This window comes from Saccopteryx leptura, chromosome 7, assembly GCF_036850995.1.
Source record: "Saccopteryx leptura isolate mSacLep1 chromosome 7, mSacLep1_pri_phased_curated, whole genome shotgun sequence".
NCBI lineage: Eukaryota > Metazoa > Chordata > Mammalia > Chiroptera > Emballonuridae > Saccopteryx > Saccopteryx leptura.
In genome coordinates, this window is record NC_089509.1 from 103,675,671 (window position 1) to 103,702,759 (window position 27,089).

Here is a 27,089-nt window from a genome sequence, read left to right on the forward strand (position 1 = left end):
CCTAGGAGGGAATAAACTACCAACACACATACTACGCTCCTAACAAGAGGTAAGAAAGTCGCAAGCACAGCCATCCTGCGGCACGGCTAGGATGATGTTCTCATACGATAATGTACAGCTATACAAAAGTATCATTTATTCACCTATGCAAGGTGTCCATTAGCCATTAAAAGAGGAAAGCCTTAGCCAAAAAAAATAACTAAAATCAATAATCTATTTGTGGCTTGGGGAGTGTTTTTCCCTTCCCCCAAGGAGATGGACCAGAGGAGGAACTGAGAAGAAATGCCCTAGACCAGAGGTCAGCAAACTTCTCCTGTAATGGCCAAAGAGTCAATATTTTCCGTTCTGTGGCCTATACCGTCCCTGTCGCAATACTCAACTCTGCTTTTGTAGCACGAAAGCAGCCACAGACAACATGTAATAAATGAGGGAGGGCTGGGTTCCAATAAAACTTGACAAAAATAGGCAGCACGCCAGAGTCGGCCTGCTGGCCGTAGCACACCAGCCACACAGGCCTGGAGTGCGGAGGGTACTCAGTGCTCTGTCAGATGGGCAGGCAGACGCGTCTCCATCAGCACCAGAAGTCTGAACTCACACACTCTGGTGCTTTTGTTTCCTATTAATTTTCTACTAGAACTTACTACTAAAAACTCCAATTGTACTGTGGCTCAAACCGAGAGGAAAGGACTTACTTCCACATTTCTCTAATGGGAGGGGGGATGTTAGGCGCCAGTGCCGGCACCAGGACCCAAGAAATGCAGGGGTACTGGCACAAAGCGGAAGGCGAGAAGAAGTCGAGTCCAGCTATAGAGCCAGTCACTGCTCTCCATCACCCAGTGCGTCCCAACCTGGCGCTGCCTGCCAGCTCGGATCCTTAGTATAAACTTACGCTTCTAGGAAGCGCTGTGCAGACTGTGGCAAATCTGCTTTGGGGAAACTGAGTTGCTCTAGACCCAACCTTCTTTCCTGGGAATTGTTTTTGGTCACTTTGGTCCTGTTCAAGGTAGATCGGGAAGAAAAACAGGTGAATATTTGTATGAAAGCAAGTCGATGGTTGGTGGGTTGAATTGAAAGTGACTGCACTTGCTAACCAAGCAGCAACGCCATGCATTTGGCGACAGCCCTCAAACAGCAGAAACTCCTCAAGTTCATTCGCTAGCCTCTCTCTGGGAGGCCACCTTAAAGGCAATTTCTTTGAGTGGTAGTAAACACAACAACATGAAACATGATGAGAAACAGTTTTTAATCAATGCCATGTCTAATTAAACATGGTAATGCTATAACCAGGCACCTGAAGTTATCTATTGGACTCCACTGTCTACAAAGTAAAGATAAATAAAAAATTAAAAAAAAAGCTTTTTATCAGTAAATATTTTAACTGCTAAAGTATTTCATAGAATTGGGTTACATCACTCTGAATCACGGGGGTATAACTCACTTCAAAGTTAGATGAACAGTAACTTAGATGTTAATTAGAACAAGGCATTGCGGCTGAAGGAACAGATTTCAAAGCAAATCCACAGACACTACAAGGAAAAATCTTGAAATGCTTTTGAAGGGCAGGGACACACCCACCCCGCCCCCTTCATTTACAGACAGCAATCTATGAAAAGATGCAGTTCAACAAGTCAATTCAACAAATACCTGCTGTGAGCCTAATACATGCTCTGACCCTACAGCCCTAACGAGGCTGTGCCCTCAAGAGCTCAGGAGCTCAAGGCCAGGAAGTGTGGTGGATGTGGAAGCAGGAGATGGCAATCTTCTCCAGAGGAAACGCTATTTATAATCTCCCGCAACGTCTTCAGATTTCTCCTGGAAATGTTCACAAGTCACAGGCAGGCGAGCAGAATGGCAGTTATCAACCCCACGACGAACCCTATCGGGTCTGGATGTGGTGGAAAGGGTAACAGACTGGGAACCAGGAGACCTACATCCTAGTTCTGCTCCGAGACCACTAGATGCAAAAAATGCCTTCATCCCAAGTAGTCTCATGGGCCTGATCTTTTCTAAAAAGAGAAATTATGAAGTTGCAGTACTTGCTCCATGAGACTAAGGGTAAGTAATATTACATGTGTCCTTTTATTTAGTTCTCATAACTCCACAGGAAGGCTGTGATTGGTATCTCCACTTTAAAGATGAAGAAACGGAGACTCATAAAAATTCAGTAACTTATCCGAGGTAACATGAACAGTCAAAGCGGTGGAGCTGAGTTACAAGTTCAGATCTGCTGGTTCGAAAGCCTGTACTCTTTGCTCTTTCTAACACACACACACACACACTCTCTCTCTCTCTCTCTCTCTCTCTCTCTCTCTCTCTCTCTCTCACACACACACACACACACACACACACACACACACAAAATGCCTTTGCAGGTGAGTCCTGGAAATTATAAAATGCCCAAAGAGGTGACAAATCTGAAAGTCAAAATATGGACTATCAAGACTATATTAGAGCCTGACCAGGCGGTGGCGCAGTGGGTAAAGCGTCGAACTGGGATGCAGAAGACCCAGGTTCGAGACCCGAGGTCGCCCACCAGCTTGAGCACGGGCTCATCTGGTTTGAGCAAAGCTCACCAGCTTGAACCCAGGGTTGCTGGCTTGAGCAAGGTGTCAAATCAGTCTGCTGAAGGCCCGTGGTCAAGGCACATATGAGAAATTAATCAATGAACAACCAAGGAGCCGCAATGAAGAATTGATGTTTCTCATCTCTCTCCCTTCCTGTCTGTCTGTCCCTATCTGTCCCTCTCTCTGACTCTCTCTGTCTCTGCCACAAAAAAAAAGGAAAAAAAAAGACTATATTAGAAAAAATATATAAACAACAACAAAGAATTACACTGGATAGTAGAAAGGATTCACAATGGAAGGAGGAGAAGATAAGAGAAGTTGGCCAGAAGTGGAAATGGGCTCAGGGTTGGAAAGCAGAGACCCGAAGCTCCATATATTCCATCACATCCTGCAGAGACTTCAGACTCTCAGAGTATTCATGTGAATACACTATGTCGTAGAGAGTGTGGAGAAAACAGGTACTCTCCTCCTCTCCTGTACGACTAGTAGGAGGTGAGCTGCCTAATCTCTCAGGAACACAGTTTGGCATTATGTAAGCAAGTTTAAAGCTGCACATGTTTCTTGATTCACCTATTCCACTTCTAGGAATTTATACACATAGAAAAAGTAAACACAAGTATAGTCACTATATATAACAACAAAGGAATGGGAACAAGTAATAGTCTACTAGTAGCATAGCAGTTAAATAGATGTTGATCTAGCCATTTCATAAAGCACTATGTTGTCACTAAAAAATATTAATGCAAATCTTCTAAATGTCTTGTGATGGATGATGTCTAAGTTCTCTAAGTAAAAAAAAAAGCAAGGTACTGAACAGTGTGAACAGCATGCTGCCCTTTGTAACACATCCATACACCCAGAGGACAGTTATTGTGTGAGGATATATATACATACATATATACCTACCTAAGTATAGCTTTCTTTAAGAACTCACAAGAAGCTGACATCAGTAGTTGCTTTAGAGAAGCAAAATGAGGCACTGGAAAAGGGGTAGAAAGACCTGGGTTTTTTTCACTGTATACTCTTAAATGCCTGAAATGTTTGTCCTTTGCATAAAAAAGAAACTCTATCACTAGAATGAGTAACAAAGAAAAATTATGACTGTGTGACCTCATAGACACACACATAAGCTTGAAATAGTATCCACCTACATCCTTGGAGTTCACGCACTCCAATTTTTTCCTTATAAAGCTTCCTCAGGTTCAGGGGTTTCCCTGGGATGGCATTCTCCTTCTTGTAAAAACATTTTATTTTACATTAAAGCATAATCGTTAATCAATTGTCCAAAGCTCACTTCTCTCGACGGCCAGCCAAGACGCATTCCACTCTGAACGCTGTTTTCTCCTTTCTTATTGCAGCTTCCCAGTTAGAGGAACTTGGCCAGAACAGCTAGTTGTTTCTTTCCATATTGTTTTCCATTTTAATATCATTATTCTTATGAAAGAAAATACACTATGAGAGCTCATCAGCCTCCAAGAAGAAATGGCTCCCCAATCTCACTATTCTGAATTTCTACGGCTGTGTGATGCAAAAGGAGATTGGCCATGGTTTGGGCTTCCCAAAGGCAGCCCAAATAGTTAGGTCCCAGAACAAGCATTTTTAAGGGAACAGTGCCCCCTGGTGTTGCGTAGAAAAAGTTACAGGGGTTTTGAACAAAAGAGGTAAATTCTAATGTGTAAGGCAGGATAGAAATTTTCACAAGGAATTCGATTAAAATCAACAAATATGAATGGCTATTCTCTACTAAGCATTGCTGATGGGCCTTAGAGATTCAGCGTTAATAATATATTGTTCTCCAAACACTCAAGTCTAGCTTTACTGGGTTCCAGATCAAAAACAAACACCAGAGAACAGTTTTCCACGAGGCACTTTGCTCCATCCATGCTATTGATGCCAAAGCACCACATTTCCTCTGGGCCACTAACAAATGGAGATAGGAAAGGATGCCCACTTGTCAGAACCCTTGGCTGATAAACCTACACCTTTGGGCCCTGCATAGAAGACGCCCCTCCTCTAACGTTACCGACTGAAACAAGCTCTGTTTAGATAGACGTGTAGACGAGATCTGCAGCAGCAATGCCTGCAAACTGATCCTTAATGTCCACTCTCAACCAACCAATTTCTCATAAAAGCTCTTGGGGCCTAGAAAGCTACAAGTGAGCAGAAGACATTATCCTCCTAGTCCCTGAACATGGGCTCTTGAATCAGACCTATCTGCAAGTCAAATTCCAGTTCACTCATCTATAACCTGGGTGATTTTGGACAAGTTACCTTCAACATCAGTTTCCTACTCTGAAAAACAGGGGAAACAATATTTGTCTTGCAGGACAATTGTGAGGACTAAATGATGAGATAATGTTCAGAATGGTACCTAACTCTGGTACATACTCTACCCCATTGCCACAGTGATCTTGATTAATTACAAACTGAATAATATTAAACCCTGCTTAATTAATGTTTTTCAATGAATCCCTTTTGCCTTTGAGATAAAATCCAAACTCACTAGAACCCTTCAAGATCTAGCCACTGCCTACCTATTTCTCTCCACTCCTTGCAGTCACAAAGTTCCCCACATGCCCCAAACTAAACCACTTCCACGCCTCTCAAAATGCACTACTGCCCAGAATGACCTCTTTATTTTCTCCCAGTTAGTTCCTACTCATATTCAAAACTCATCTCAGAAACCAGCTTTTCAAGAAGGTTTGTCAGATCCTCAATCATCCTGGGTTTACCTCAATCAAAGAATTTACCATACTTTATCTTGTCTATCTTTTTACTAATTATGAACTCCGGGAAAAGGCTATGTTGTCTTAGATCTGGACACTCAACAATTGGCCCACAGCAGACAGTTAATAAGTATTAAAGTGGCCTGACCAGGTGGTGGCACAGTGGATAGAGCATCAGACTGGGATGCAGAGGACCCAGGTTTGAGACCCCGAGGTCGCCAGCTTGAGCACGGACTCATCTGATTTGAGCAAAAACTCACCAGCTTGGACTCAAGGTCACTGGCTCGAGCAAGAGGTTACTCGGTCTGCTGAAGGCCCGCAGTCAGGGCACATGTGAGAGAGCAGTGAATGAACAACTAAGGTATCACAACGAAAAACTGAAAAACTGATAATTGATGCTTCTCATCTCTCTCCATTCCTGTCTGTCTGTCCCTATCTATCCCTCTCTCTGACTCTCTCTCTGTCACTGTAAAAAAAAAAAAAAAAATCTAAAAAATAAATAAATAAATAAATAAATAAATATTAAATAAAGTAATGAAAAAAGACACCCAATAAAGTGTATAGACCCAAACTCTGCTCCCTTTGCAAAGAAAGGATGTATCCGTTGAGACTTCTTTTTGCCTTCTGTCTAGACAAGTAAAGTTTTTTAATTGGAGAATATTTCAAACAGAATTTAAAAAAAAATAAGAGCACCTAAAACTTCATCTCCAAGCAGCCAGCAAGCCCCTTCCCTACCCCATATTTGAATTCCACTTACCAGGGAAGGGCTAGCTAGGACGCAGTGGAAATTCCAGTAGAAGGGGAGACCCGAGAGCTCACTCCGCACCTGTAGTATCAGTGTCTCTGCCATACGATCACAGGAGAAAGTAGCTTTTCCAGGGCAAACAATGTCCTTCAACAGCGGGCGAAGCAGATCATCCAAATGACAGAGAAACGCCTCAGGTGGAGCAATCAGGCGCTTGTTCAGCTCCTAAAAGGGCAGCAGGAGTTGTACAGAGTGCGGGCTAAAGGGAAACCGACTCTTTCGTAAACAACAACAGCGAAGGGAAACTCTGGTTAACATGAAGACAGTGGGCATGAGCAGAGAGATCAGCCGGCCTGCTTCACAATTCCGCCTTGTCCTGTGTGCAGTACAGAAACTAACACATGCACACACCCCCGTATGTAGATTCCAGGGCTATAGGCAGAAGTGCAGGACGTTGATTGGATGATTGGAATCGCCTCAGCTTGATTCAGCCTTCCTTGACAACTGACAGGCCAGCATGCTGGTTGACGTTAATGTCCCCTGACCTTCACTAGGGAAGAAACGATGTCCATTACCCCAGCCAAGCAGCACTTCTCTTTACACTCACCTTGGCTCGTTGGCTGACCACACTAGCATCCACATGCTCGTGCCACACCTCTTGAAGATCTGAAACCAGCACGGCATAGCCCTGCTTGGTGATATAAGCCTTGGCCATGAGGGAGTTTTCATCAAGCTGCAGCCATCCCCATGGCTGTGCCAGCAGGCCTTGCTCCAGTTCCTCCATCTATAGGAGATCTTAATTAGCAAAGTGTCCCAGGGTACTGCGGGCCTGGGAGCGGGAGAAGGGGGGGACCTCCAGACAGTTCAGTATCAAATGAGTCTCATGAAATCCCTCCCTAATAACACAGAAAGCATGGATTTACATTATACCCCCACTCCTCCACCTCCCCAACCCCAGTATATAACCAACCAAGCACCAATCTGAGTACCTCTTGGCCACTAAAAATCTATTTAGAATTTTGAGAGATTTTTTTTTCCACATTAAGTGCCTAAGAGCAGGGGTCGGAAACCTATGGCTCGTGAGGCTCTTTTTTTTAATTTAATTTTATTTTTTTTACAGGGACAGAGAGAGAGTCAGAGAGAGGGATAGATAGGGACAGACAGACAGGAATGGAGAGATGAGAAGCATCAATCATCAGTTTTTCGCTGCGACACCTTAGTTGTTCATTGATTACTTTCTCTTATGTGCCTTGACCACGGGCCTTCAGCAGACTGAGGAACCCCTTGCTCGATCCAGCGACCTTGGGTCCAAGCTGGTGAGCATTTTGCTCAAGCCAGATGAGCCCGTGCTCAAGCTGGTGAGCTCAGGGTCTCGAACCTGGGTCCTCTGCATCCCAGTCTAATGCTCTATCCACTGCGCCACCGCCTGGTCAGGCCAGATGTGGCTCTTTTGATGGCTACATCTGGCTCGCAGATAAATCTTTAATAAAAAATAATAATAACGTTAAAAATATAAAACAGGCCCTGGCCGGTTGGCTCAGCGGTAGAGCGTCGGCCTAGTGTGCGGAGGACCCGGGTTCGATTCCCGGCCAGGGCACATAGGAGAAGCGCCCATTTGCTTCTCCACCCCTCCGCCGCGCCTCCCTCTCTGTCTCTCTCTTCCCCTCCCGCAGCCGAGGCTCCATTGGAGCAAAGATGGCCCGGGCGCTGGGGATGGCTCTGTGGCCTCTGCCTCAGGCGCTAGAGTGGCTCTGGTCGCAATATGGCGACGCCCAGGATGGGCAGAGCATCGCCCCCTGGTGGGCAGAGCGTCGCCCCATGGTGGGCGTGCCGGGTGGATCCCGGTCGGGCGCATGCGGGAGTCTGTCTGACTGTCTCTCCCTGTTTCCAGCTTCAGAAAAAATGAAAAAAATAAAAATAAAAAAATAAAAAAAAAATATAAAACAGGCCCTGGCCGGTTGGCTCAGTGATAGAGCGTAAGCCTGGCGTGCAGGAGTCTCAGGTTCGATTCCTGGTCAGGGCACACAGGAGAAGCGCCCATCTGCTTCTCCACCCCTCCCCCTCTCCTTCCTCTCTGTCTCTCTCTTCCCCTCCCACAGCCAAGGCTCCATTAAAGCAAAGTTGGCCCAGGCGCTGAGGATGGCTCCATGGCCTCTGCCTCAGGCGCTAGAATGGCCCTGGTTGCAACAGAGCGACACCCCAGATGGGCAGAGCCCTGGTGGGCATGCCGGGTGGATCCCGGTCGGGTGCATGCGGGAATCTGTCTGACTGCCTCCCCGTTTCCAACTTCAGAAAAATACAAATATATATATATAAATATATATATAAAACATTCTCATGTATTACAATCCATTCATTTCCTACCACTCATGTTCATGGTTGCGGGTGGCTGGAGCCAATCACAGCTGTCCTCTGGGACAACACCAAACTTTTATTGGATAATGCGTAATGTACACAGGTCTTTGTATGGCTCTCATGGAAATACATTTTAAAATATATGGCGTTCATGGCTCTCTCAGCCAAAAAGGTTCCCCACCCCTGGCCTAAAGGAACAAGCCTCAGCATACTGGTATTAGTACTTCTGCTTTCTAATAATATAACAATGTAGAAACTTAAACCATTCTCATTGTATATTTATCACATTCCTAAGAACTCTGTCAATGCTATCTTTTCCCAGAACTTCTAGAAGAGAAGAAATAGTTCTTGTCTTATAAAACATCATAAATCATAAGTGTCATCAGAAAAATTCAAATACTTGATTACTATCTAAAAACAAAATTCTGGAAGCTCTCAGGATTTCAAATAATGACATATAATAATAAATATAAAAGAGGTAAATATATTCCCTAAGACAGATTCTTAATCTAGAGTCTATGTATGTGAATCGTCTGGAATTACATGCAAAATTTGTGCATACATGCATATATTCATTTGGGATGAAATCCACAGCTATTGACAAATTCTCAAAGGGATCAATGATACATAAATAAAGAGCTAATAAATAAACCCTGTGTCCAAAGCAAATAGGGAAGCACAAATCCCATATCAAGAAGAACCTAAGGCCCTAGATGACTAGCTTAGTGGTAGAGCATTGGCCTGGCGTGTGGAAGTCCTGGTTCGATTCCCAGCCAGAGCACACAGGAGAAGCACTCATTTGCTTCCCCACCCTTCCCCCTCTCCTTCCTCTCTGTCTCTCTCTTCCCCTCCCACAGCCGAGGCTCCATTGGAGCAAAGTTGGCCCGGGTGCTGAGGATGGCTCCCTGGCCTCTGCCATAGGCACTAGAATGGCTCCGGTTGCAAGGGAGCAACATCCCAGATGGGCAGAGCATCACCCTCTGGTGGGCATGCCAGAAGGATCCCAGGCAGGCGCATGTGGGAGTCTGTCTCTCTGCCTTCATGCTTCGAACTTCAGAAAAATACAAAAAAAGGGGGGGGGGATTAAGAAAAAAATTTTAAAAAGAAGAACCTGAAAGACTAAGAAGTCATGACTACAAGGCAAGAGCATATCACAGAAGTAAAGATGGTACATTACCCTCCACTTCACTCATCCTCCACATCCCCACCCAAGGCACTGCCAGCAGTGACACCACGCCCTGCTGCACATACTGGAACTGCTGGGCACCAACTTTTCCACTTCAACAACTCAATTTGTAGCCTGACCAGGCAGTGGCGCAGTGGATAGAGCGTTGGACTGGGATGCGGAGAATCCAGGTTCGAGACCCCGAGGTTGCCAGCTTGAGCACGGGCTCATCTGGTTTGAGCAAAGCTCACCAGCTTGGACCCGAGGTCACTGGCTCGAGCAAGGGGTCACTCGGTCTGCTGAAGGCCCACGGTCAAGGCACATATGAGAAAGCAATCAATGAACTAAGGTGTCGCAATGCACAACGAAAAACTAATGATTAATGCTTCTCATCTCTCTATTCCTGTCTGTCTGTCCCTATCTATCCCTCTCTCTGACTCTCTCTGTTTCTGTAAAAAAAAAAAAACAACAACCTCAATTTGTAGCCTTAACCTAGTAGATGTTCAGTAACTATGGCTAATTAACAAGAAGTATGATTTTCCCTGTGGGTTAAAAAAAGGAGGGGATGTTAGAATTTCCTTCCATTATTTTAGTATATAAATACAAGTAAGCTGGGGGGGGGGCATCTCAGAAGCTAAAGAAAACTCCTTGGATTTCGTTAACAAAGTAAACACGGTTTGTTCCTCCAGTCATTTCCATTTCAGTCTAAGCCATTATTCTTCCACCATAAGCTAGTTTTTGAAACACGGCCCTGTAACCTAACTTAATTTGTACAGTCAATAAACAGGTGAGATAGAAATGTACATTGTGACTTTTATTTGCAGCAGCCTCAAAACCTTTGTGTTTGGGGAATAGTACATCAGTCACATTTCTTGCCAAGAAGAGATCTTGGAATGATTAAACTAATCCTCTCTGTTCCAGAGTTCCACATTGCCAAAGGTCACAAACGCAAGTGAAGTTGCCAAGCCCTTCTGTCCCTTAGAGGTCCTACCTAGCATGCCATCTACTCTGATTCACCAGAATTGGCCTGTCACTTCAGAAGGCCCGGAAGCTCAGGACCATCAAACTGTATGGATGGGGGATAGAGGGTGTTGTTTTGTTTTGTTCCTGGTACGGGGAAGGCGTTTAAAATGTGGCCATGCCCTGGCAGAATAGGTCAGTTGGTTAGAGCATCATCCTGAAGTGCAGAGGTTGCAGGTTCAATCCCTGGTCAGTACATACGGGAAGAGAGTGATGTTCCTGTCTCTTTCTCTCTCTCCCTCTCTAAAACCAATAAATTAAAAACAAAAATTTTAAGTATAGTCAAGGTCAATAGGCCCCATAAAGAACGGAGATATTCAGCACTAGACCTGGGGTTAGCTGCTCCCACCACGCACATCCTGAGTCTGAGGCCTCTCTATCCCACTTTTTTCTTTTTTCCTTCAAGACCACTTTTAGTCTGACCAGACGGTGGCACAGCGGATAGAGTGTTGGACTGGGACCAAGACCCGGGTTTGAAACCCAAGGTTGCCAGCTAGAGCACGGGCTCATCCGGCTTGAGCACAGGCTCACCAGCTTGAGTGCAAGGGATCGCTGGCTTGAGCGTGGAATCATAGACATGACCCTATAGTCACTGGTTCGAGCCCAAGGTCGCTAGCTTGAGCAAGGTGTCACTCACTCGGAAGTAGCCCTGCAGCCCCGGGTCAAGGCACATATGAAAAAGCAATCAATGAACAACGAAGGTGCCGCAATGAAGAATTTGATGCTTCTCATCTCTGTCCCTTCCTGTTTGTCCCTATCTCAGTCTGTCACACACAAAAAAAGACCGCCTTTAACCTTCACGTTAACCAGATTCACCCGTGTACTCTTCTTGAGTAAAGTGGAGGAGAGCCCACGCGAGGTGGGGTCACCTGAGAACTCCGGTCTGAACCAAGCCCGGCCCCTCAGTCGGGAGGCCCTCTCTCCTTGCAGTTCCTCCGCCATCCTGCAGAGGGCAGCAAGGCCCCAGCGACCCTCCGGGCTGGGCCACGCCCCGTTCTCTGGGCGGGACGAACCCTCGCTCTCGCTCTCTCCCAGAGCCCCACCCCACGAGCCCCGCCTGGCGCCGTTTCCATCTGCCGTCGCCAGAGAGGCCTCCGCTGTCCGCCTTTCCATTTCTACGGCACCGGCACCGGCCGCACTGGGGAGCGACTCAGAAGCCCTCAGGGGGCAACAAGGCCGACACTCCGCTCCTCCATAGCACCCAGCAGCTCGCCAAGGAGAAGCTCCCAGACCCCGTCTCTCGCTGCCGGGAGGCGGGCCGGGCACGCGCGGTCCCGCGGCCCCGCCCACCCCGAGGTCGGCCCGGGAACGTGGGCCGCGCGCGGGTCCCTCCTGGGAGAAAGTTCCCGCGGCCGCGCAAGCACTCAGGGTCCGAGCAGCCCCTCGCGTCCCAGCCCCGCTGGGCTCCCGCTCCGGCCCGGATTCCAGCCGGACCCCACCTACCGTGAACGGCAGCGACAGCTCCCACCCTCCCCGCAGGAGGCCTACCGGCGCGCGCAAACCGAAAGGCCTATAGTATAGGCATTTGCCCCACACACGGGGAGGCGGGGCCTTGGGACACAGGGGCGGGGCCCGGGCTTGACGTGGGCGGGGCATCTAAGCTGATTAAGAGTGCTCGGAGCAGAAGGCTCGGCGTGGACAGGGAAACAAGTAGAGAGGTGGCGGGGTAGCAGGGCTGGCTGGGTGGAAAGAATGCCGGGTAACGTGCAAGAGAGGGGGCCCGTGTATTTGGACTTGTCACTAAATGTCAGTCCCTCTCTCCCTTTACCTGTCCAACCTCTTTGATATACGTAGGGAGAGGGTAGTAGAACTTTCCTAGATAATCTCTTGGGTCCTCACCAGCACGTGAGCTCTTTGGTGTATCTCCCAAGCATAAATCCCATGGTCTGACCTCCTCCTTTGACCTCCTCGCTTGTCTCATTCTCCTTCCATCCATTCCCATAATTATACTTCATCACCACTGAGAAGCTTGAAATCCCTCAACGCACCTTGTAGTTTGTACAACTTATGGTTTTTCTTGAGCTGGATACCTGAGCCTGAAAAATTCTCCCCATGCGTTTTCCACAACCAAAAATCTTCCTCTTGCTAAAGCCAGCCTCGGGGCTGCTTCTCTCATAAAGCCTTTCCCACGGTCCCCACGCAGAGTTGTTTCTTGCGCTTTGCTCCCAAAGCATTATTTTTATCATTACTCCAGACTGCCTTCTGCTTTGAATTTCAGTAATTACATTAAGTCTTTTTAACCTGTAAGTGTCTTCAGAGGGCAGGGACCCTGTCTTATCCATATCTGTAGTTCCAGGACCTTGCACATGGGAAGCACTCAATAAATATTTAAGTGAATGCTGAGGTTCAAGTATAGATCGTTTACAGGCAAAATCTCATTTTCATTCATGGCCCCTGCTCTGGAGCAGTTAGGCCTAATTAAGAGAAAGAAAGGCAATAAACCTATTGGGAAACAAGACCTTTATGTGGACCCATTTTTCAGCACACACATACATTCCCTCTCTCTCTCTCTTTCTACTTTTCTCTCTCTCTCTCCCTAGGAGGAAGAAGACCCTGGGTGCAGACTCTCCAGCAAACTGGGACATAGGCAGAAGTATGAGTCCTGGAATTAATGGGACCTGATTTCTTCTCTGCTAGACCCTGGGCACTGCTCCCCCAAACCAGGCAGCAAGTCAGCTGTCTCCCCTGGCTCTGCAGATCCTTCTTCCTCGTTCCCAGGGTCTTCAGGTAGTGGGCAGAGGCAACAGATGGGCTGGGGAATGCAGGGACACGGGTTTTGGAGGGGGAAAGGAAGCTCATACTCTTGAGCAGCCTTGTCCCTGGACTTCTGAGGCACCTGAGTCTCTTGGGCAGCGAAAGGGGATGGCAGCCCTTGACCTAGGCCTCGCTCAAGCTGTGTACCTGCAAAACAAAGGTTGGTCAGGCCTTTGCCCAACCCGAGGAGTGATGACTTCCTGGCCACTCCCCAGTCTGCTAGGGCCTGGCCTCAACTTACCAGGAATGGTATTCTCTAGGAGGAAGCCCAAGAGTCCCGCCAGGAAGATGGGCTCTGTGAGCAGCGAGCGAAGTAACACATCCAAGGGGCTCCAGCCTATAGGATGTTGGGACCAGGCAGGAGGGGAACCCTGACCCTATGCAAGGCCAAGGAGTCTTATACTTCTAGACCTAAATCTACGTCTTGGACTAAGGACAAATCTTTCTGAATTGTTCCATCCCATTTGTCCTTTGTCACTCTACTCTCCATTTTCCACACCCAGGCCCTTCCCACAGGATCCCTGCTCAACATCCTGTCTTCTGAGCATCCACATGCCCTCCAGATGTGCTTTGATAGTCCAGGTTCCTGTCTCTAGAAATATTTGTCTTAAAATCCCCAACCTTACTTCCCACTTACCTTTTATGCTCTAGCCTGGGTTTCTCAACCTCAGTACTACTGGTAATTTAGACCAGATAGTTCTTTAGGGGGGCTGCGTGTGCACTGTGGGATATATAGCAGCATCCCTGTACATGCTAGTAACCTCCCCTCTCACCTGTTTGTAACAGCCAAAAAGTCTCCAGACATTGCCAAAATCATCCTCAGTTGAGAACCACTGCATTTGCTAAACTGAGCTAACAAACTAAGCTATCTGCTGCTCCCATATCTGTAGTTCCAGGACCTTGCACATGGGAAGCACTCAATAAATATTTAAGTGAATGCTGAGGTTCAAGTATAGATCGTTTACAGGCAAAATCTCATTTTCATTCATGGCCCCTGCTCTGGAGCAGTTAGGCCTAATTAAGAGAAAGAAAGGCAATAAACCTATTGGGAAACAAGACCTTTTTGTGGACCCGTTTTACAGCACACACATACATTCCCTCTCTCTCTCTCTTTCTACTTTTCTCTCTCTCTCTCCCTAGGAGGAAGAAGACCCTGGGTGCAGACTCTCCAGCAAACTGGGACATAGGCAGAAGTATGAGTCCTGGAATTAATGGGACCTACTTTCTTCTCTGTTAGACCCTGGGCACTGCTCCCCCAAACCAGGCAGCAAGTCAGCTGTCTCCCCTGGCTCTGCAGATCCTTCTTCCTCGTTCCCAGGGTCTTCAGGTAGTGGGCAGAGGCCCACTACTGGGCCTATCACTTCCTACTTCTGTGTCTTTGTTTATGATGGTTTCTCCACCAGGAGTGATCTTCTCCCCATCCTTCAAGACCAGTTCCAATGTTACTTTCTCCATGAAACTTGCCTGGATCATGGGATACCACAACCATCTATCGATCTCACCACTGAGCAGCACTGCTCTTTATCTGAACCTTTCCTGTCACGTGCCTACATATCTCATTTCTCTTACTAGACTGTAACATCTGGAGGCACGTTTGTATCCCAACGAACTTGCATGGTGCCCAATAAATATTTGCTAAACAAATGGATGGACTATTCATACCAAAGCCCAGAGAAGGGCGTGGGGCCCACAGTCCAGACAGCCTCAAGCCTCAAGCCCTTGCTTTCCCCCCTACTGAGTGACTCCTCTCTCCTCCCCCCTCCCACCTGTGCTCAGCAGGACTGGAGCGTCGCGGAGCCATCTTGGCAGCAGCAGGGCCATGAAGATGGAGAAGCCGACAATGAAGACATTCCGCCCGGAGTCGATGTCAGCCAGGTGGAAGGTGGAGAATCCAGTGGACAGAACCACAGCCTGGGTCACACCCAGCACCCCACCTGTGTCATAGCAAAGTAATCAAAGGGACTGAGAGACGGCTAGCATAGCAGGAGGTATTGCAAGCTGGGACAGGTTGTGATGGAGAGAGATGTCCAAAAGGCTCATTTCTGATTCTGCCAAAAGCCCAGAAACCCAGTCAAGGGCTTCTGTTGGGCTAAGAAAATGAATCAGGGAGGCTGTTCAGAAAGAAAGGGTGCCAGTCACAAGCAGCCAGTTGGGCCACACTGAGGGTTAGTGGGTCAGTACCAGCCCTGCTGATATTCCACTCACCCAGCACAGGCAGCGGGATGGCGGTGAGGAGCTGGGCCAGCCGTGGGGAGAGCCCGAGCCCCACGCAGAGCGGCCCCACCAGCTGGGCCACACTGAGGGTTAGTGGGTCAGTACCAGCCCTGCTGATATTCCACTCACCCAGCACAGGCAGCGGGATGGCGGTGAGGAGCTGGGCCAGCCGTGGGGAGAGCCCGAGCCCCACGCAGAGCGGCCCCACCAGCTGGGCCACGCGCCGAGGTCCAGCCTGCATGAAGAAAAGACGCTCGAAAAGACAACCACCTCCTCAACTAGTCAAGGTGTTTGCCTGGTGGCCCCTTCCCACCATTTGGATCCCAACTCAAATGTTCCCCTTCCAGGAATCGCCCCCAGTAGGCTACCTAAAGGGGCCTCCCGTACTCAACCATTGTCCCACTGCCCTGCTTTGTTTTCTCAACGGCACATCATTCTGGGAAAATATCTATGTCTTTTTCTTAAATGGTCTGCCTCGCCCTCTCTGAAGTCCCCAAGAGAGCAGAGACTTTATCTGACTCATTCTTCACTGGAACCCTAGCCCTGTACAGTGCCTGAGGCATAGAAGGAGTTCAATTTTGATTTGGGGTCTTCCTTGCACTTCTAGCCCCTTATCACTTCTCAGCACCTCCCTACATGAGATCGCGGATGTGAAGTGCCTAACGTAGTACTGCACACAGCTGTCAATCAGTCCGTGTGAGTTCCCAACCCTCTCCTGCACCTCCTGCACCTTCCCCACCCCATCCTGTCCACATACCTGGATAAGACTCACTGTGCCCACGTTGGGGAAGCTGGATGCAGTGCCCACGGGGCTCCCCAGAAGCCCAGCCAGCACACTGCCCAGGCCCTCCAGGCTCAGCCCCCGACTGCAGGCATGCGGAGGTGGAGGAGGCAAACGCAGCAGCCGGCCACACAGAGCGTAGCAGCCCAGGGAGCTGGTGGAGGCTGCCAAGGCCATGGAGGTGCCTGCAGCCAGAGCCCGGGGTGTCAGCAAGGGCCAGACCCACTCGGCTGAAGAGGGAGAAAGAGTCGCTTTGGGGCCAGACTCAAGGCTGGAGCATCCCTCTTCCTGCAAAGGCCTGTGCCGCAAGAATATCCTGGGGGCCCCATTATCTTGCAGATATCTTTTTTTTTTTTTTTTTTTTTTTCATTTTTCTGAAGCTAGAAACAGGGAGAGACAGTCAGACAGACTCCCGCATGCGCCCGACCGGGATCCACCCGGCACGCCCACCAGGGGCGATGCTCTGCCCACCAGGGGGCGATGCTCTGCCCATCCTGGGTGTCGCCATGTTGCGACCAGAGCCACTCTAGCGCCTGGGGCAGAGGCCACAGAGCCATCCCCAGCGTCCGGGCCATCTTTGCTCCAATGGAGCCTTGGCTGCGGGAGGGGAAGAGAGAGACAGAGAGGGAAAGCGCGGCGGAGGGGTGGAGAAGCAAATGGGCGCTTCTCCTGTGTGCCCTGGCCGGGAATCGAACCCGGGTCCTCCGCACGCTAGGTCGACGCTCTACCGCTGAGCCAACCGGCCAGGGCCACTTGCAGATATCTTAAGACAAAAATCATCAAACTCTTAGGATAAAGACCATCCTTTTACCGTGGTCTACAAGGTCCTCTTTGGTCAGCCCTTACCTCTGTCCCTCCAGCCTCATCTCCCACCACACTCTGCCTTAATTCCTTCACTCCAGATATAGTACTGACTTTGTTCAAGGCCCTTGTATTTGCTGTGCTGCTGGCCACCACAGGACTTTTGCATATGCTGTTCTCACCATCTAACGTGCTCTTCTCTCTTACTTTACCCAGTTAGCTCCTAGTCATCTCTCACACCTCAGCTCAATGATCACTTCCTCAAGAATACCTTTTCTGACCCTTCTGATAAAGTCAGACACCCCATTATAAGCTTTCATAACACAAGTGTGCCTCCCCTTTGTTACAGTTACCACATACAATTTTGCATTTACTTAGATGCCAATTTAATTAATATCTGTATTGCCCAACAGATTATAGACTGCATGAGCCCAGATACTATGTCTGTCATGTTTATTATTATGTCCCCTATCAAATAACTAGCACTTAATTGGCACTCAACAAACCTCCATTAAATTGATGAATGAGCAAATTTCAGATACAATGTCTCAAAAGCAATCTGTATACACAGGTCACTAACTCAAATGCCTGTGGGGTAGGTAACATGAATGTATATATTGGGTAAGGAATATCAGCAGAGAGTGGTGTGGTTTGCAGATAGATATCTCTAAACACTAAATAGAACATCCTGTGGTGAATGAGGGGCTGGCATTGCCCCGCAGAACAGCAATTTCTCTCCACTGTAGTTTTGAGAAAACACAGGATTTAACTCAGAAATGAAATTCATTCAGTCTTGAGTTGAAAAAAATAGATATGTCTATTTCAATAAGAGGACAGAGGACGAGGAGAAAACGTACCTGGGTGAGGCAGCCAAAACCACGGTGCTTTAGTGGGGGCAGACAGCTCCCGGGGGGTGACGCCGAGATCCAGAGGGGCGGAGATGACCCACACACTGGCCGCTGGGACCAGCACCTGAGGGGCGAGGCTGAGATGGAAAAGAACCCCTCCCCAGGTTCCTCCAGGCCAGGCTGAGAGGAGTAACAGAGGCCTAAGGGTAGGGAGGCAAGCACGGGTTCCAATACCAGCCCTTCTAATCTTGGCCGCCCCTGCCCAGAGCCCACATACCGAGAGGAGCCGAAAGACAGGGGTGTGAGTGCAAGGTGACGCTGGCCTCCAGGGGCACGGGGGTAACTGGCAGGAGCCCAGGTGCTGAGAACAGACCACTATGAGCAGGATAAGCCTAGGAGAGAGAAGGAGCTTGAGGAGCAAGAGGAAGCAGGCATCCCGGGGTAGGTAATAGAGGAAGGAGAGGCAGACTACCATAAAAGGGGGTCTCAGAGAAGAAAGCCCCCATGGACAGGGAAGGAGAGCACCTTGGCCAGTGGGAGACCACAGTGAATGTCAGGGAGACCAAATGTATCGTCCCTGCTCCACTAGCTGCTCTGGTAGGGTCCGCAGCTCTGCCCTCCCCCGGGCCGGCACATCCCACTGGTCACCGCCCCCACATCTCTCAGGACTTACGTACAGCAAGGCCAGCCCCCAGTGACCGGAGCAGAATAGGGCCACCTCCTTGTGGGCAGAGAGCCCTGCCACCACCAGGCTGGGGGCCAGCACCAGGGGTCCACAGTGGGGGAACAAGTAGCCGGGAATCCTCAACAGTCCCACTGCACCCTGCAGCAGCCCGGACACCACCACTGCCCCAGACACCTAGCAGAGTGAAGAGGAGAAAACGTTCTGCTTGGCTAAGCTGATCTCAGCCTGGACATCCTAATTCCAGGGGCGGTCTCTCCCCCAGACCACCCGACCTCCTTCCCTCAGAGAAGCTCGGTCTCTGCAAACGGAAACCAGAGCTTCCCCAGTCCCCAGGCACGTACCTCCCGGAGAGAAGTGTTCCAGACATCCGGGCTCCCGCAGCCAGGGCCCTCACACAAGGGCAGCGTGTGGGAGGCTGGGAAGTCGGGGGCACAGAGAGGAGAGGGAGAAATGGGACGGAGGCCCCTTGCTCTGCAGTCCTAGCTGATGCCTGGCACAGCTCCAAGACCCCAGAGCGCCTAGGAGTCCCACCGCTGCCCTCCTTAACCCTGCACCTGTCCACACCTGTCCACACCTGTGTGCTCCGATTAGCACCCAACCCCACCCTCATGCCTTTGTTCTGTGCTCACAGTTTCCAGGTGTCTGGAAGGCCAGAGGCAGCTTCTGGTTGGTCAGCACCAGAGCAGGGACGAGGAACTCAAAGGACGGAGCCTGGACAAGAGGCAGCCTGTAGGAACAGCGGTCCTGGCAGGTCTGATCGCAGGTGGCAGCCGAAAGGACTTCCCAAGCCTCTCCTGTCCTCTGGGCCCCTGCCTTGGCCCTCTAGGGAGGTCCCCTTACCTGCTGCCCATCCAGGTTTGCAGGGCGGTAGACACACCACATGAAAAGAGGCTGGAGGCCAGGAGGTGGGCAGGGGAGTAAGCGAGTCCTCCCGGGGGGAAACTTCGAAGCAGGAGCAGGTGCGAGGCACAGAGCAGAGAAGCCAGGACCAAGATATGCTGCAGGTGGAGGTAGGGGAAGGGGCGGTCTTCAGAAATAGGCAGGTACCTACTTCCAGAGACTTTCCCATGCCACGCCTCCTCCCCCGAACACCCCCTACAGCCAGCATCAGCTCCTGCACATCTGTCTCCTACCTGCAGAGCCAGGAGACAGCTGAGGCCCCAGGGAGGAGGCCCACACAGAGAGGCCCAAGAGAAGGAGGAGGGATCTTGGACAGTCGGCCTTGGTGGCAGGGTAATCGGGACCCCCTGGGAGCCCACGGATCCCAGTCGGATGGGATGGGCGTGTGATCGGCTCATGCTGTCCTGCCTTTCGTCTTGTGTTGACTGCCCTGGGCCGGAGTTAAGTAGAGAGAGTGGGTCAGAGTTTGGGTGAAGTTAGCTGCCTGGAGTGGAGAGGGGGTGGAGTGTCAGCGAAGCAGAGCGAAGGAATAAGGGTTTTGAGGCAGGACACGGCCTTTTCACCTTTGCCCAGTTCTTGTGCAAATTCCATCACCCATTAACTGGGAGCCATATTCTGGATCCCTCCCCCAAGAATCTCCATCTAGATCCCCTGTTCCAGGCTCTGGAAAGCCAGACAGGAGGGGTGGAGACCTAGAAAACACCCTGGGAAGATTTGAGGTTTATGCACCCTCCCCACTGTAATCTGGCACTATTGTGACACTGCAGTCCTCAACCCTTTCAGGGTCACACCCCCTGGATGCCTCCAAAGGAAATGCATGGGTAATAGATGACACACGACAAGGGATCACAACTTTATGTAATGTCCTCACTGCAATATAAAGGAGGAATAAGGAATTTATTTAAGTAATTTATAATAAAAAGTATTTCATGATGTGAAAGCTTGGGCCCAACTAAACCAGAAGACAACAAATTGATCAAGTCCCAACCCCATATGTAGAGTCACCATGGATGCAGAAGCTACCATGCCAACCGATACTGGTGCTTCCCTGTTGACTTGTGGGCCACAGGCAGTGCTGCCCATGGTGACCTGATGCTTCAAAAGATGTACTGAGTTCATGGCGAAGTGCTGCAGCAAAGCAAGTTTGAATTCATATGGAGGTGCATTCATGAAAAACTGAGTCTTTATTCAAAATGTGCAAAAAGGACTTTGGACTTTGTGTTTACACGTGAAGTTAGATAGTTCTAGGCTCCAATATAAACAGGGGTTTCCTATGTGTGATGTGCACCCAATGATTCCAAACTCACCTTGGGAATCCTTCCTAATAAGAGGGATCCTGGGCATTTCAGGATGTCTAGCTTTCTGCCCAAGCCGACCAAATGCCAAGATCAGACCTTCAAAGTTTTGAGTCAACCAAGTCCTGTAAATTTTCAAAATGCCCCCTAGGGGGCATGCAATACATCCCTGCTAAAACCATCTTAAACAGTCCTAAATACCTACCCAGTCCAGCTGCCCAGAGGTTTTTTACTTCTTCCAATGACTGGCCCGCCTTGGACTGCTCTTAACAACACTACCATCACAGGCCAGACCGGATTGAAAGTCAGGATTCACAGGTGATGTACTGGCTTGCCCTCAAGAAGCTGATGGGCTCTGCTGGATACCTGGCTTGGCCTCTGTCCAGATGTGCTTCAGAATCCACAAGGGTGGTGCTCACCCAGAACTTTCAACAGACAAGATCGACCCCAGGGATGGCAGTCACCATCCATACTCTATGGCAACCAAGGTGAGCAGTGCTAGTGACCCCAGGGTGCTGGGAGGAGGGATGGAGGGGAAGATTGAAACGGGGGCTTATGGCTATCAAAGAACAGGGAAGTTCTGAACTGGGGCTCAATGAGGAAGAGTTGCAAGATGACGAGATCAGGTGGCAGGGTGGCTTAGAAGGCAGATATGGGGAAGAAAGTTCTTCCAAAGGCTGCCAGAGAAGGAAGAGTCCAGGCCATGCAACTGAAACTGTTTATTGAAACCTCAGTTCTACAAAAGCGTGAAAAACCCAGATACAAAGTGGTGGCCAGAGGGGCCTGTGAAGACAACACCCAGGAGAGGAAATGGAAAAGAGGAAGCCCAGGGGCAGGGTACTAAAAAGACTGGAAGACAAAGGGGCGGTTTGAAGGTCCCGGCAGTCCTCGCCTCCTTCAGACTCCGCGGAAGGGGCGGGCGTGGGCTGGGCTTCCCCACTCACCCGCCTTCCCTCGCAGCTCCCCCCTCGGCCCTGTCAATCCCTGGCTCTCCTGCTCAGAGATATCATACAGACCCCGGTCAATGTTATCTCCCTCCACCCCCATTTCCCATCTCCCACCTTTCCGTCCAGGGAACTAAAAAGCTAAAGTCTAAAAGAGCCCAGAAGAGGTGAAGAGACAAGGGGTCCTCTGTCCATCTGTGATATGCCCTGGTCACCGAGTTGAAGCTTACACTGGCACCATCACTGCCCTGGCCAACAGCCAGCCACTGAGGTCTCGGAGAGCAAGTGACCTTTAGTCATTCTGCCCCGTAACTCCTTAAACTCCCTCACCCAGAATGACAGGGGACCAGCCAAGGACCCAGAGAGGTAGACAGGGTCTAAATCAAGCATTGCGCCTCCAGATTCTCGGGACTCCCAAGCCCTCTTCGTGCATCCCTTGGAACCCCACCTAGCCAGGGAAGATGAAAGACTTGAGGCGGGCCAGCTCCACGATGCTGAGAAGGGAACACTGCTGGGGCTGTGGGAGCAGAGAGGGCATTGGGCTCCGGGGCCAGGAGGACACCAGGCCATGGGAGTTGTACCAGGGGCTTGGGCGCCCTGTAGGGCCCGTATGGTTGGAATGGTGGCAGGCACGACAGGTTGGCAAGTCTTTCTGGAGCTTCTGGCAAAGGGGACAGTTACGGAGAATGGGAGGGGCAGGAGGGTCCGGGGGAGGCAAGGGTGGGGGACTCAGTGAGGCCAGGAGACTGCTCCAGAGTGAATGCAGCCCTACGTTGCCTTCCAGGTGGCTGGAGACATTAGCAGGAGATGGCAGGCACTGTGGCATAGGAGGAGGTACGCAGGGTTCCAAGAGGCACCTGGAGGCCAGTCCAAGGTCTGGGGGACCAGGTGGGGGACTGCAGGACAGCCCCAAGGACTGGTGTATTACAGCCACTGATGCCACAGCCAGGGCCACACTGCTCACATACGCCACAGCCAACAGGCAGGATAGCTGCAGGAGAGAGATTAAGAAAAGTCAGTGCCAAATATCCTCCCCTGAAACCTGCTCTATCTTTAACATACCCACCCCTTGTCTTTACGAGTCCCAGTAAGAGCTCTCTCACCTTCTACTCCCAGATCTGATCTCCTGAGCCTTTCAGTATTCGCTCTACATCATCCCACCCATACACTACCCACTCGAGCTTCCTATCTTCCTGACCCCTCCTCACCTTTGCCAGCTGATGGCAGAGGGAGGCCAGGGCCAGCTGCCAGGCTGGCTGCTCCAACAGCACACACAGGTCTGTGTAGGTGTACCAGCCCCGTCGCCGTCCCTGATGATCAGCCACACTATTGGGAGCAGAGAAGACAAAGCACCTGCAATTCTCCTGCAGCTGGCTCGATGGCACCCTCCTCCTCCCCAGGACCCACCAGAAAACACTGGGGAACCTGTTAAAAGCGCAGATTCCTAGGCTGCCTGCTGATCCAGACACTGAGGGTGAGACCAAGATCTGTATTTTTGATAAGCTCCTCCCACCTCCCAGAGGTGACTGATTACAAAGAGGGCAGGCAGGTTTGGGAACCACTGACTTGGGCATTCTCTCTCCTGTCTCCTGCCTCTCCCCACATACACAGACCCTCACCTCTGTCTAGCTCCTCTGGCTTAGGCCTCAGCCTTTAAGTCTTTTTTCCCGACTCTTAGAACCTACCAGCTCTCTAACCAGCTCAGCACCTCAAAGATCTCCTGAGGGTCAGTGTAGAGACGCCAATCCTGTGGGTATGAAGAGAAAGGCACCAAACCAGGCTTAGACATGAGCCAGTCACTTAATAGTCAAAAGCACTACAACTACCACTATGAGTAACACTTACTTGGCACATACTATGTGCCAACCAATGTTCCTAGAGCTTTTCTTTTCTGTATTAACTCAATTTGCTTTTGCACATGTGTGCAAGAGAGACAGACAGACAGACATGGACAGACAGACAGACATGGACAGAGAAATGAGAAGCATCAACTCATTGTTGCAGCACTTTAGTTGTTCATGGATTGCTTTCTCATATGTGCCTTGAAGGGGGATCCAGCTGAGCCAGCAAGCCCTTGCTCAAGCCAGTGACCTTGGGCTCAAGCCAGTGACCTTTCGGCTCAAGCCAGCGACCATGGGGTCAAGTCTATGATCCTACACTCAAGCCAGTGACCCTGCACTCAAATGGGTGAGCCTGTGCTCAAGCCAGAGGAGCCCATATTCAAACTAGCAACCTTGGGGCCTCGAACCTGGCTCCTCAGCATCCCAGTCCGAAGCTCTAATACACTGTGCCACTGCCTGGTCAGGCTCTATTAACTCATTTAATCATCACATATTTGGATTCACATTACATCCTCCATTAAGGGTACAGGGAAAAAATAATCCTGCAAATCATGTCCAGTAAGAGAAGCTCTGACTCAGAGTGGACCCTGCCGAGCCTGGAGGAATGGAGGAGCAGGGATGCTCCATTTCTGACCTCACCACACCAGGAACCTCCAAACGCTATAGTCGGTGCAGAGCACTAGACAAGGAAGATACAAGGAAAGACACAAGGAGGATAAGCAGAAAGAGAAATGAAAAAAAACAGAAGGCTGAGAGAGAAACAACAAAGAGTGAAAGGAACAAAAAGATGGGCCAAGGAAACAGAACAAGAAACAGCTACTCACCATAGCACTCAGGAAGCCCCTCTCCAGGGCGTTGAGAGTGGGCACAGCCACACCCCCTGCAGCTCCCCATTCATCGTTGAAGACCTCCTCCTCTTCCCCTTCATCATAGAGGTATTTACTAGCCACCATCTGCAGAGGAGAGGGAGGTGGTGTCAACAGAGCTCACACTGGGCTCCTAGCTCACAAAGGAAACGAAGGGGAGAGGATGTCCTACCATGGAGATCAGGAACAAGTCAGAGGAGGACACATGCTGTAGGTAGTCGGGGTTTCGGTGCCGGAGCCGCTCAATGTACACCAGGGCTAGCATCATAGCACAGGGGGAGATGCACGCCTCCCTGAGTGGTGGAAAGCATCAGTAATTAAACCCAAGCACCTTTCAGATCTCGTAACACTTATGATGCTCATCTCTGTGTCTTTAAGTCTTCTCTCCGGAAATACCTAATCCCTTCTTTTTAGGGTTCAAACACTCTCATCCTGTCTCCCTCAATTCAAGGCTCACCGGGACACATGGGCAACATATTTCTTCTGGAGTCGGCGAATGGGGCTGGGGGCTGCCTTCTGGAGCAATTCTACAGCAATGTCTGCAGGGGCAAAAGGAAGACAGAGTAAGCAAACAACCTCCCCCCTTCCACACACACACACACACACACACTCTCTCTCTCTCTCTCTCTCACTCCCCACTGCTATGGGCAGAAGACTCAGATAATCTGTTTGAGCTGAGGCCTTGGAGACAGGACCACAGTAACAATAGCGCTGAAACAAAAAGTCCATCCCAAGTTTGACCTTCCGCTCCTTCCAGCAAGAAGGCTTATCTTCCAGTCACGGGAAGTTACTTAAACTTGTCTTTCACTCTTGTTCACTGGGGAAATAGACATACTTCATTTATTTGGGAAACACATGGTGGATGTTCTTGGAAAATTAAGAGTTTCTGGTATTCAAGTCAAGAGAGATACATATTTATAAGATAGCAATGTTTTATACACATTTGGGCTAAAAAAAAAAAAAAAAAAAAAAGAAGGTGAAAAATAAACCCAGCCTTTACACCAACTACCTAAAAGCTAGCTATGAAGAGGCAGGGCAACTCATGGGGTACACCCAGAGTCACTCTTGTGCCCGCTGACAATCCCATGTGCCGGCTGCTCACCTGCCCAGTCACACACACAGCACTGTCTGACCTGCCATGGGGCTGGAGAGCTCCTCCAGGCTACAGTCCGCGTCCCAGTCCCAGCCATAGTACAGTCTTCTCCGGATCCTGGCACTCAGCTTCTGGTGTCCCGGGAGGAACTGAAACGGGGCAGGAGGGTGGTGGAGGGTGAAGGGCAGGGGAGGGTGTGAGGAGATCCTGACTCCGGGCCAGAAGGGAGCGCGGGGCAGCAGGCCCGCCTCCCTGCTCCTGGGTCGGATGCCCCACCCAAGCCCGCGGTCTCGGGATTGTTTGCCAGTGGGAGCCTGTCCACAAGGGGCGGAACCGTCCTCCACTGAGGGCTCCCCAAGTGCGCTTCTCCGAGCAAGGCTCGGGCGGGCCACCACTACCTCCAAGCCTGTGCCCCGCGGCTCTCCCCCGGGGCCAAGCAGCCGGGGCCTCAGGTGGGGGCGGCTCGAGCGGCTGCCTCCCAGCTCCCGGGCAGGCTGTCAGGCGAGCTCTCCGCCCGGCCCGGCTCGGCCCCGAGGGGAGTCTCCCGACTCCAAGCGCAGGCGGCCGGGGAGTGGGGCGGGCAGCGCGCTCACCGAGAAGTCCTGGAAGCCGGTGAGAGAGAAGGTGCCTTCTTCGTCCAGCAGGAGCCCAGCTAGGTCCATCGCGCCGCCCGCCGCCGCCCTGTGAAGGCGGATGGGAAGCGAACGAGTTGTAAGGGGGCCGCGGTCCACCTGCCCTCCGGCCTCCTCCGCGCCGGCCGCCGCCCTTGCCAGTGCCGGCCGCGTCCCTCGCGCCAGCGGCAGCAGGCGGGGCCCGGGCGCAAGGGCGCCTCTTCCTGTTCCGCCCCGGGCGGGGCTCCGCTATCCCGGACCGGGGCTCTGCACTCCAGGGTCGGAGCTCCGGGCTTGGGGTTCACTGGCCGGGGCGCTCACCTCACGGAGTAGAGAAAGAACCCGGCCACGAGGCAATGCGAACTATGCCGTTGTCGCGCCGCGCCGCTCATCTGCCCCGCGTTTACAAGCCGCGAGGGTGTCGCCGGCGAGTCAGCGATCGCGGCACTTCCTGCCGCCGGCTGGGCCGAGCGGCGGGCTCCAAAGCCTGGTCCGGGCAAGTCACAGAGCTGATCCCCAGCATGACCTCGCTTCATCTGACAAATGGGGACAGTTCCTACGGCACCATACCGCACGGAAGGGGAGCAAGCCCGGCTGACTTCTCTTACCAATGTAGATTCTAATGTGAATAAAACAAAAATGCAGGACGACGAGTTGCTCCCAATTGTTTTTAAAAAGGGGAGATATAGATACACATCAATGTACATAAAAGCGGCGAAGGGATACACAAATTTGACAGTGGTTGCACTGTGTGTGTACAATGAAGCAGGGAAACTTACTTTTTGCTGTACACCTTTTTAGTGTATGCACTGTAGTTTCGAATTTTAAACCTAATTAAATACGGCCTGATCAGGTGGTGGCGCAGTGGATGGAGCTTCAGA

The 27,089-nt window shown here is 50.5% G+C and overlaps 3 protein-coding genes and 1 non-coding gene across 6 annotated transcripts in view; 1 reads left to right on the forward strand and 3 right to left on the reverse strand.

Annotated features, from left to right (window-relative positions):
- NHEJ1 (non-homologous end joining factor 1) overlaps positions 1 to 12,118 on the reverse strand; it is a 92,159-nt gene extending 80,041 nt beyond the window's left edge. For both annotated transcript variants that reach the window (XM_066345535.1, XM_066345534.1), the window contains exons 1-3: positions 12,019 to 12,118; positions 6,643 to 6,819; positions 6,048 to 6,260 (exon numbers count right to left, since the gene is read on the reverse strand). In XM_066345535.1, the coding sequence (XP_066201632.1) occupies positions 6,048 to 6,260; positions 6,643 to 6,819 (390 nt within the window). In that variant the 5' untranslated portion in view covers positions 12,019 to 12,118. The remainder of the gene's footprint in view (positions 1 to 6,047; positions 6,261 to 6,642; positions 6,820 to 12,018) is intronic.
- On the forward strand, positions 7,557 to 7,632 carry TRNAT-AGU (transfer RNA threonine (anticodon AGU)). The gene has a single exon. It is a non-coding gene; the product is annotated as a tRNA-Thr (tRNA).
- Positions 12,119 to 13,028: 910 nt separating the features above from the next.
- Positions 13,029 to 20,105, reverse strand: SLC23A3 (solute carrier family 23 member 3). Of its 2 annotated transcripts, XM_066345171.1 has the most exons (12): positions 19,792 to 20,095; positions 19,499 to 19,656; positions 19,288 to 19,385; positions 19,000 to 19,073; positions 18,651 to 18,832; positions 18,251 to 18,365; positions 17,983 to 18,097; positions 16,301 to 16,554; positions 15,673 to 15,778; positions 15,096 to 15,263; positions 13,571 to 13,666; positions 13,029 to 13,476 (listed from the first exon to the last, which is right to left on the reverse strand). In XM_066345171.1, the coding sequence occupies exons 1-12, from the start codon at positions 19,954 to 19,956 to the stop codon at positions 13,184 to 13,186; spliced, it is 1,824 nt and encodes a 607-aa protein (XP_066201268.1). In that variant the 5' UTR covers positions 19,957 to 20,095; the 3' UTR covers positions 13,029 to 13,183. The 2 variants fall into 2 exon arrangements, with proteins under 2 accessions (XP_066201268.1, XP_066201269.1); XM_066345172.1 differs by lacking the exon at positions 16,301 to 16,554 and having other exon boundaries at positions 17,983 to 18,028; positions 18,251 to 18,334; positions 19,792 to 20,105.
- Positions 20,106 to 21,557: 1,452 nt separating this feature from the next.
- CNPPD1 (cyclin Pas1/PHO80 domain containing 1) lies at positions 21,558 to 26,814 on the reverse strand. The gene is made up of 8 exons (XM_066345521.1): positions 26,191 to 26,814; positions 25,638 to 25,746; positions 24,962 to 25,043; positions 24,677 to 24,797; positions 24,463 to 24,591; positions 23,483 to 23,544; positions 23,006 to 23,123; positions 21,558 to 22,788 (listed from the first exon to the last, which is right to left on the reverse strand). Exons 1-8 carry the CDS (start codon positions 26,257 to 26,259, stop codon positions 22,246 to 22,248), a joined length of 1,233 nt encoding a protein of 410 aa, XP_066201618.1. The 5' UTR covers positions 26,260 to 26,814; the 3' UTR covers positions 21,558 to 22,245.
- Positions 26,815 to 27,089: the final 275 nt, after the last annotated feature.